The 10,466-nt window shown below is 57.0% G+C and overlaps 1 protein-coding gene across 1 annotated transcript in view; it reads right to left on the bottom strand.

Annotated features, from left to right (window-relative positions):
• The window catches only part of MLN (motilin), an 11,521-nt gene extending 3,510 nt beyond the window's left edge, over positions 1-8,011 (bottom strand). The window contains exons 1-3 of the mRNA XM_046639885.1: positions 7,895-8,011; positions 5,804-5,920; positions 2,288-2,445 (exon numbers count right to left, since the gene is read on the bottom strand). Coding sequence (XP_046495841.1) covers positions 2,288-2,445; positions 5,804-5,920; positions 7,895-8,011 — 392 coding nt within the window. The remainder of the gene's footprint in view (positions 1-2,287; positions 2,446-5,803; positions 5,921-7,894) is intronic.
• Positions 8,012-10,466: the final 2,455 nt, after the last annotated feature.

Raw genomic sequence — 10,466 nt, 5'->3', positions numbered from 1 at the left:
GGAAAACGAGAGAAGAAAGGAGCCGACACATCTGAACAGGCGGCCGCGGCCCTGTGCATACAGATGCAGGTGGTGGCAGGGTCCCTGTTGCAGCTCATTACCGAGAAGCACATCACAGGCCACCGGGCGAGGGTCGAGACACCCTGGCTGCTGCGCTGAGCTTTGAACAGGGCTGTGCTGCAGGACGGAGAGCACCTGCATGCTCCCTAGGTGCTGTGGTTGCTGAACCAATTCTCATTAAAAAAATGCAGACCACCTGGGGCGAAATCCCCTGGAGAGTCTTATTTCCCTCTGTGGCACTTATTTCAGCACTGCTGTACAACCCCCAGGACCTTTAGGAACATTCCGGAGAGGGTGCTGGGGCCCCTGCCCCAGGATGGGGCACCCCCTGCTGGTGATGGGGAGGGTGGTCTCACTGTAGGAGGAGATCCGAGCAGAGGGTGAGGAAAAGACACAGTCTGTATTTTCCACATGGAAGGAGACAGGGAGCAATTTGCTTTTCTGCCCCTTGAAGTGCGTTACTGATAATGGGGTAAGCCGGCACGGTGGGACTCACATGGGCGAGGAGGAGTCTTGGCTCCAGGTTCTCCCAATCGAGGCTTTATAGGTTCCTGAGTCTGCCTCCTTTCTCTCCCCTCATGCCCTGCTGCAGCCTCTCTCTCTGTTTTCACCCGGTGTCTTGGCAGCGTTGCCCAGGAACACGCAGCCACGCTTGCGTTGATCGGTCCGTGCATTGCAAATTGGGTTAGCTTGGGGGCTGGTCCCATGTAAGGTTTGGGTGTTCCTCGGGACCATTCAGAGCACCCAAACAAGGGTCCCTTTGAAGGGTTGGGGGCTTCTTGTTTCACCAACTACTATCTGTGGCTAAGCGCTTGCAGTGTTTGGGGGAGTGGAAATACAGAAGGGACACTGTGTCTAACTGCTAGTAGCCTATGGATCGAGGGAGCTGTGGTTCCTATATGGCCCCAGTTTATAAATAAATGAACATTCATTAAAGTAAAATTAAATTAGAATGAAATTTCCCATCCAGTTTTGTGTAGAAGGCAGAAATAAGTGGGTTGGCTGTGTGATTCTGTTGCAGATGCTGGCACGTGTAGTCACAAGGTGATAGTAATAATAGTAATTTGCTCTTTGCTGGTGCCTCTGTCCCCACGTCTCAAGGCAGGTACTACCACCTTGCTTTTGCAAAGCCTCATTGAGTTTAAAGGGCTTAGCTGGAAGTTAGAAAGGGTTGAGTGCAGAGGCCTTAATGCTCTCTGGTCCATTAGACCTCAAGCTCATCAGTAAACAGAAAATGGACCAGGATTCAGGAGACCTGAATTCCAGTCCTTGCTCTGCCACTGACTCTGTGTGGGCAAGCAATGCCATCTCTCTGGGCCTGTTTCCACGCCTTGAAAGGAAGGGCTGGCGCACATCTTCCGATTGCATGTGTCTAAGTTAACATTTTAACTTAGAACTTACAAAAGGCACACATTTTGCTAATGTATGACCATTTATGGCCAACTCCTTCGGAGCTGTATTGTTTTCCCCTTTATGGCATGGCCTGAGTTTGACCTTTGGAAATTAAAATATTAAATAAAAGAGTCGTTTCTGTATATTTCACCCTTTATTTGCTGGAGAAGGATTTTCTTGGGAGAGCGTGTTTTCCTTCCAAGCCCAGCTGACGGGCTATGCAGATGACGGGGGTCTCCCTCGGGTGGGAGGGGGCCGCTGGATCCATCCATCTTCTCCCTGGAGCGGCCGTCACTTGGCTGCTGGAGAAAGCAAAGGGGGTTTGCAGCTCAGTAGTGTCAGCAAGTCGGCTTATGAAACCACCTGTAACAGGTCTGAGGGCGGGGGCACCCAAGATGGGAGGTTTTGCCAGGCTTCTAGAAGCTCTTCCTCCAGCTTTCTCTATAGCCTGGGGCAAGTCATTTAACCTCCCCGCTCCTCCACCTCGAACAGCACTTTCTCCCTGCCTGTCTCCTCTGGGACTGTGAGAAGTCATTAGTGGCTGGCTGTTAGACGGGACCACGCTTTGCACAAGTGACTTGGGCAGACCTTGAACTGGGCATGGCCAAAAGGGGCTCAAGACTTCAATTTGCAGAACAGGTGAAAAAAACGCGGGCTGCACCAGGGTTCCCCCCAGGGTGGCCAGAGCCTCAGTGGAGTTTGGGGAGGGAATGAGCATCTCTGGAGCAGGGGGAGGGTTGGGTGGGTAGTGGCCCTCTGCCAGAAAGGCATTTGGGAAATGGGCCTGAGCCATTGAGGCAGGGCCTTGAGATGCCCCCAGCTCTGGAATATTAACCGGGTGGGCGCAGGCCAGGCCCCAGCAGCAGTGGCCGCCCCCCTCCTACCGTTCTGCGTGGATAGCAGCACCTCGCTCAGCAGCCCTTCCAGGGCGGCCCGGTACTTTTCCAGCTGCCTGGAGTTCATCCTCATTCCAATTTCCACAGGAGCAGTCAGCTGTGAAATAAGGCAGAGTTAACAAGAAGGGAGAGGCGCAGAGAGTGCCGTTAACCCCTGGGAGCCCTACAGGTGGCAGGAGGGACTGCCAGGAGCTGCACCACCCTGCCGGCCCTGCTCTCCCCATCCTCTGGGGTCTTCTGGGCTTCTAGGGCCGGCTGGGAATTCTGACATCTCTGCCCAGTTCTGACCAGGGGCTGGATCCTGGAAGTCGCTGAGAGCTGCTGGGAGGAGCATCAACAAACCTCCCCTGGTGGGGAAGCTGGGACTGGAGGGGTGGGGGTGGCTGGAAGCCCCATGGTTTTTCATATGTGGAGGGAACTCACCTCTCCCAATAATAGTAGCTGACACTGTGGAGTCTTGTGCGTGCCAGGGGTCGTTCTGAATGCTTTCTGTATGTTAAACCTCTCACTAACCCTATGATGCAGAGAGGCTTGTGTCCCTGTTTTGCAGATGAAGCCACTGTGGACAAAGAGGTCTGGTGACTTGCTCAAGACCATACAGGCAGTGAGGAGGAGAGGGAGAAGCAGGCCACCCAGGGGGCCTGGCTCCAGGGTCTGTGCCTGTGACCACCAGGCTGCACTTTGTCCAGCACTGAGGGGACACGAGGGAGCCCCCAGAGGAGCTGTCTGGAGGCTGTCCACCAAGAGAGGCTGTGCGATGAGCCAGGGCACTGACTGGCCTCGGTGTCACGCCCAGAGCTCCCTGGGTCCATGGTCTTCCTGCACGAACCAGCCAACAACCCAGAGATTCCCGGCCTCTCCAGACAGCCTCGATGGAGGGGTCCCAGGCCCATTCCCCCACCTCCCACCTGGCTCCCTGGGGGCGGGAAATGGGCTCAGGAGCCTGGAGGGCAACCGCAGAAACGTCTCCTTGGGGCTTCGGGTCGGGCCTCCAGGTGCAGGCTCCGGGTGCAAGCCCTGCTGTGCCAGTCCCTTGCTGTGGTCACACCTCTCTCTAGGCCTCCGTGTCCTTACTCGAGAATGAGGAGGCTGGACTGGACAATCCAGAAAGGACCTCCTGGCCTGCATATCGTGGTTCTAGGGAGATGGAAAGGCGACGAGAGCTACTGCACCCCAGGCCTCCCTGAGAAGGATGTTACATCGGATGTCACCGCACCGTGGACTTAGTGCCTTAAACTCTGCCTCCAGTGCGTTTAGAGGGCAGTTCTGAGCGAGCTCCCCTTTGCCAGCTGCCTGGCTCCCTCCCAGCTCGCTCCCTGAGAGCCCAAGGAGCATTTGTAAAGGAGAGGAGTGCCCTCCCCACCCCCCACCCCCCACAACTCATTCCCCCCACTGAGTGCAGTGACAGCTCCCAGGTCACTCTGGGCTGCACTCTGACCTCCCTGCTTATGGACAGCATGCTGCGGCGACCCCAGGAGGTGGCCAGTGACCAGTTGGAGTCCCGCTGGGTTCTGCCCTGACCACTGTGTGACCTTGGCTAGGCCCTCACTCTCTAGGTATCTATCTCCTCCCCTCCCAGGCCCCTTTACAGGGAGGTGCCCCACGCTCTGTCCTGGGGCCCTTCCTTCTCCATCCGCCTACCCCCTCGGGGACCTTTCCCTGTCCTGGCTTGAAATCTCGTGTCACTGCTGACGATTCCCCCATTTACATGTCCAGCTCTAACGTCCCCCGAAGTCCAGACTCATGTATCTACCTGCCAGCCCCATGTCTCCACCTAGATGCCCACAGCCATCTCACAATTCACTAGGCCAGTCTGACCTTCGGATCTTCCTCTCCATCTGCAGCCAACCACAGGCTTCACTGTCTCCATTAGTGGCAAATCCAGCCTTCCAGGTGTTCTAGCCCAAACCTTGAAAACCTCAGTTTTCACTTTTCTCTTTCTTCACATCCTATATCCATTCTTTCAGTAAATCCTGTGGGCTCCTACCTCCAAATTGTTTCCTGAGTCTGACCACTTTTCCTGCCTCCACTGTGACCACCCCGGGCCGAGCCACTGTCTCGGATGCTGCAGCAGCCTCCTCAGTGGTCTCCCTGAGGCTGCCTTTGCCCCTTCAGTCTGTTCTCAGCACAAAAGCTGGGGAGACTCTTTTAATAGGTAAATCAGATATGTCCCTCCTCTGCTCAAAAGCCCCCAAGGGCTCCCACCTCAGCAGTGAGAGCAAAATCCAAACACTCGCCTGTGAAGTCCACAGTCCGGCCTCAGGGCCCACGCTTGCCCCCAACTCCCTCTGCTCCAGCCGCTCCAGCCTCCTCACTGCGCCCTGAATGCACCAGGTCTGCTCCTGCCTCAGGGCCTTTGCACTGGCTGTTCCCTCTGCCTGGATGCTCTTTGCCCAGAAGTCCCTATGGTTCACTCCCTTGCTCTCTTCAGGTTTTTGCACTAATGCCATCCACTCATAAAGCTGCTCTGATCACCCTGTTTAAAATGACAACCTACCTCATCCCCTTGCCCTGTGATATTTTCCTCCCAGCACCTGTCACTACCTGCCACACTATAAAGTTCACTCATTTGTCCTGTTTGTCATCTGTTGCTGGTCCTTCCAAGGTCTTGTTTCAGGTCCCCCACTGGAGTGTGAGCTCCGCGAGGGCAGAAGACTTGTCTGTTTTGTTCACCACTCAATCCCCGGGGCCCAGAACCATGCCTCGCACGGAGCAGGGGCCCAGCAGGTGTTCATCGCCTGGATGACTGCATCTGTGCAATTGCAGAGCTGTACTGGACAAACTCAGGGCTCTCTGCAGCCCCCACAGTCTGTGCATCCTAACCGGGCGCTGATGGCCCCTGGCCCGGGTCTCGATGCTATAGTGTCTCCGGGCTCCTGTGACCTGCATTGTCTCTCTCCCGAGGACAGCAGCTGCCTCCTGATTACTCTCCGGCCTCCTCACCTGCTGCCCCGGGTCTTTCTAAGTTGGATCAGGTGACTTCCCTGCTTCGCACCCCAGTGGCCACCCAGATGTCTTGCCTGGCCCCCAGCCCTGCTGGCCTCTTGCCCTCTCCCAGCCCTCCCCAGCCTTGAGGGCCTCCAACCCACCAGGTGCTCCCTGAGCAGGGCCTTTGCTCTTCCTTCCTGGGATGTTCTTGCTTAGCTCTTTGCATGGCTGGGTCCTTCTCATCATTCAGATTTCAAATCAAATGTCACCTCCTCTGAGAGGCCTTCCCTGACCACGCCCCCCCACCAAAGCTGTGCCCCCAGGCTCCACGCTGTCCCTTTCTCTAGTACCTCCTTATTGATGCCTAGAATGGATTATTGTCTCATCATTGGTGTCTGTCTCTCCCTCCTGGGATGGAGCTCGTTGCCTGAATGTCCTGTTCACTGCTGTATCCTAGAACATTCTGTGGCTGGCCACGGCAACGGTCCCCTGACTAAGTTTCTCTGCATTGTCCCCCGTCTGCTCACCTTGATAACTTCCTTTCCTTCTTCCTCCGCGGCCTCTGTGGGGTCCAGAGAGCCCACGTCCTCAGACCTCTGCTGGAGGCCCAGGGATTTCTTTTGCCCTCTATTCCGCTCCTTCTCCTGGGGGCAGAGCACAGAATTGCACAAAACCCGCCCTGCCTGCACTGCCCAACGGCCCCGTGCCTGGCTCTGCCCAGGGTGCCCTGTGGCCGGAGCCCCCTACAGCCAAAAGATCCCCTTCTCCCAGGTGCCTCCCGCACGCGGAGTCTCAGGTCCCCACTGGCTTACGAATGACCCCAGAGCTGCCCACGAACAGGTTGACTTGAAGAGGAACCGGGCCTTTGCAGTTCCAACGTTGCGCCCAGGTTGTTACTGTTAATTAAGCTAAAATGCTGAAAATAATAGCCGCCCTTCATGCATATTAAGTGTGAAAATGTGTTTTTCTGAGCAGAAAACCTATAAAAAAAGGTGGCAAGACAGCCGAGTCTGTGAGGGCGCCACAGGGTGGCCCGGAAACGGGAGTCCCTGGGCGGTGATTTATAAGAGGCAAGACAGGGAGATGAATTACGGAGGAAGGAGTTTGCAGCTTCTTCATAAAAATCCCGGTGCCTAGCAATTACGAGGAGAAAAACCACAGAGCGGATTGATGCAAAGTGTCCTTTGGCTGCCGTTTTGCTCATTTATGTTCTGCTGAGTTTGACTGTTTCTGTCCCATCCCAAATCTGGCCTGGTATCCTGCTTGCCAGGTCCCCGAGCACTGAGATCAGACACACCCCATTCCTTTGGTTTCTCTAATGACAGTCTTGAGATTCAGCTCCGAGCCTGCCCTAAGACACAGTGATTCTAGAACAGCTGGTCACCTCTTGGGGAGAGGGAGCCAGTGGTGGCAGAAGGTGCGTCTAGGGCCCGCTGCGCCTCCTGCATCAGTTGCCATGTCTGCCCCTGAAGAGGGGAGCGGGTCCAGCCTTGCCCCTGTGAGGGCTGCTGTTCAGTGGTCTGTGGAAGCCAGCCCCACACAGAGTGTGTCAGTACAGAGCCTGTGCGCAGGGCCACGCAACCTCCCAGAGAACAGACTCATGAGCTCGTCCCTATTGGAGCCTCGGTCTCAGACAGGTGGGACATGAAAGGCCCATTTCTTCATCTCTTCAGGTTAAAGAGAAACAAAACTCTGCACAAGATGCTCAGGATCCATTGCTGTCTAAAGGAAAAGGCGCAGGGAGGCAGGTCCAGCTGTCCAGTTTTCCTTAGGCCCTGCTGCCTGAGTTCCATTAAGCCTGCCCTGTTTTCTTCTGGTTCTAAAGAGAAGGAGGCTTGGCCACCACTAGGTGGAGAGCCCCCTTCTTTCCCACTCGGGACCTACCCTCCCTCGCACCAGTTCCTCCCTCCTTCTCTCCCAAGGCCCCGGCTCAGCTCTCACCTTCCCCGCCGCCCACCCCCCCCCCCCCCCCCCCCCTCACCCCCCCCCCCCCCCCCCCCCCGCCCCCCCCGCCCCACCCACTCTCCACCCCTCCACCCCCCCCCCCCCCCCCGCCCCCGACAGGCTTCCAAACACGCGCCAGCCCACAGTGATTTCTCCCTCCCGGAACTCAGCTCTTACCATCAGCATCACTTATTGGGCAATTAATCATGTCCTGCCTTGTGACATCTCCCTTTTCTCTTCTATCGTTAGTGAATTTTTCATATGTTTGTGTCTTGGCTCCCCGGGCGGTTCTTAGATTGCCCCGCGTGTCTGGCCTCTCCCCACCGCCCCCGTGGCCCGTCGTACTGTGGAGATGCTCGACAAATATTTATTGGCTTGTTAATTGAAAATTTCCTCTGAAGGATGGGAGGGGTGGAAAAGATGTCACTCATGGGAGCCTCTGATACCTTTGTGATGCTAGTGAAGGAGTGGAGGTGCCAGGGGGATGGCTGGAGTTCGGGGTATCATGGGTCCTGGTTCTTCACGCTCTCCTGGGGTCACTGGCGGAGTTGACTAAATGTGTGTTTACCAAAGGGACACTTGTACCTTCAAGAGACTAACACCACTCCAGGGCTGGGCAGGGCTGTGGGTTCCCTGGGCCGCGCTGGGGAGGCGGGCAGCCTGGGGAATCTTACCTGCATCCTCTGGAGTTCGCTGTAGATGAAGATGGGGACAAAGGCTTCTGTCTGGGAGGCCAGCATGGCGGCCACGTGCACCACCAGCAGGGCAACCACAGCCTTGCAGGACACCATCCTGGAGCTGGACAAGGACAAAGAGCTCCTGTCACCAAGTTCAGGGTGCAGTGACAGACTGCTACATTAGAGGCAGGAGCCCTCAGCTCTGGCCCAGGCCCTGCCTGTGGCTATGTGATCTTGAGCAAGCCGCTTAGCCTCTCTGGACTTGACCCTGCTATGAGGTTTTACTAGATGAGCTCAGAGCCCCCTGTCTGCCCCAGAGCCGTGAGAGCTAACCAAGCGCCTGGGAAAGGCCGCCCAGCCTCCTGCCACATCCTGGGGAAGAATCATTCCACTTCTTGGCCCTTCTCTTTGTTACAGGTGAGGTCTTCTGGGGTCATCTGGGCTCATGAAGTGGGAGGGACCTCATGTCTCAGAGAAGAGACTCCTAAATTATCAACAGAACTATACCCAAGACCCAGGGACCCCTTTCTGCTCCCTGAGCCAACTGGGATGATGAAAGGGATGGACCGAGGCCCAGATGGCCCAGGCTCTACTTGGAGCACCAGGCCAAGGCCCTGGTCTAGAGAGGAAAGGGCCGAGACCCTCCGCCCATGTGGAGGCAGGGCCAGGTGGACACGTTCAGTGAGGAGCAGCATCCAAGAGCTGCCAGGGGGTCTCCACCCCTCTAGGGCCAGCACTGGTTCTGACACAAGCCCCACCCCAGCTCCAGCGAGTCTAGCTGCCTGTTGGCCACCATCTAGAAACAACAGAAAGGGTACCTCCTCCCTGCAAGTCCCCCCCACCTCCAAATTCCAGGAGTGCTGGTGAGGTGTGGGGGGCCCTCCCGCACCCCAGGAAGTGGGTGTGTCTGGAATGGCTGGCGGGAAGGTGGGCAGCAAAGACCTGCCAGGGCACAGGTGGGCGTGTTGACTGCAGGGGTGCAGACACTTGAGAAAGGGGGTCAGCCGGGCAGATTTTGGGCAGGCTCAGGATGGTCCTGTGTGTGTGTGTGTCGGGGGGGTGCTGCCTGCTGGGTGCCAGCCTCAGCTGGTTCCTTACACTGGTGCACGGTGTCCCATTGGAAGCCTTCTCCCGCACGATCCTCACGCCGATATGGGAGCAGGTGCGATCTGAGGAGGTGAAGGGACTCGTTCAAAGGCAGTGGGCCTTTGAGTAGGCAGAGGCAGTGGCCTACTGAGGCCTGGGGCTTCTCCCAGGACCCCATGCCATGCTACCTTTGCCCACAGAAGGCGGAGAAGGGCATCGCAGAGGGTGGACCTGCTGAATGTATCTGGGACACCAATGTTCCTGTGCTGAGTGGACTGCTAAGCGCCGGGGCCAGGCCCCCAGAGCAGGGAGGGGAGGCCAGGGCCATCCTCTGCTGCAGCAGGGGTGGGGACGACTGCAGGGTTCCAGATAATGAGCTCCTGGGGGTCAAATCTGGGCTCCCACAGCCCTGGGGCAGCCTGGATTCCGTTGGTCAGAGAGGGTCCTGCACAGAGCTGGCCTTCAGGCTTCTCTGCAGGTCCAACCGGACTCTCCCTTTGGGCCGAATCTTCTGAGGCTTGTGTCCTGCCTCTTGGCCAGGACCTGTCTCCTCAGTCATCTGAAGCCCCCTCCACTCAGCGTGACACTCTCTGCCTTCTTGTGACCCTGCTGCCCCATCCTACTTTCTCTGTCTTGTGAAAACTCCATGAGCAAGAACAAGAGAGCTCAGACAGCCAAAGCCTCCGGTGCCAGCTGCTTACAAATTCCCAGGAGGGTGGGAAGGACCGCCCACCCACAGAAGACCACCCTTGGAGGCCGTGGCCCTGTACTGAGCCCCTGTACTGAGCCCTGAGCCCCAGGAGGCTCTTGAGGGAACAGAGGGCAGATGGGGGCAGGGAGCTCCAATCCTGTTCCTCTGCTCCCTTCCCATGCTCTCCCCACGGCGTCTCCGGCCCCGTGCTCCCTCATGGCAGAGGCGGACGTGTTACATTTATGGCGTCCCATTTCCTTCATGGAGGTGCTATGGATCCCTTTTCATTCTGGTGTTCACATTTAATTCACTCCATAAGAATCAATAAAAACTTTGAATAAAGAAGGGCAAAATCCAATTGCTGCTCATTTTCTTGATCCAACTGGCAGTCGGCCTGTCACCTACATTCATTTGTGTTCGGGGAGCTTGAATGGGAGAGAGAGCTTCTCACCGTGCGGTGAGGCGCTGACTTCCCTCTCCCATCGTCAGGGCCCAGTTTCAGGGGCTCAGCTCTGCGTGAGGGGCTCCTGTCTCCTACCCCCTCCTCCCGTGGTGGTGCCAGGCCCGCATCCACTTGCCCGGCCACATCCTCTCCCTAGGGACCAGCTTTTTCCCTTAACTTCCCAGAGCAAAGCTTCCATGCTGAGTGGGGTCCTGCGTCCATGCTGAGCACTGGCCTGGGTTCCGGGCCGCAGTCGATGACACCACCCACCCCAAACAGCCTCTCTTTTGCCAGGAGTTGCAACCCCCTGCTCCTCCCTCTGACCTCCATGCCTCGGGGCGGCTCTGCTG

This window comes from Equus quagga, chromosome 15 (assembly GCF_021613505.1).
Source record: "Equus quagga isolate Etosha38 chromosome 15, UCLA_HA_Equagga_1.0, whole genome shotgun sequence".
Taxonomy (NCBI): Eukaryota; Metazoa; Chordata; class Mammalia; order Perissodactyla; family Equidae; genus Equus; species Equus quagga.
This window is presented reverse-complemented; position numbering and strand designations above follow the sequence as displayed.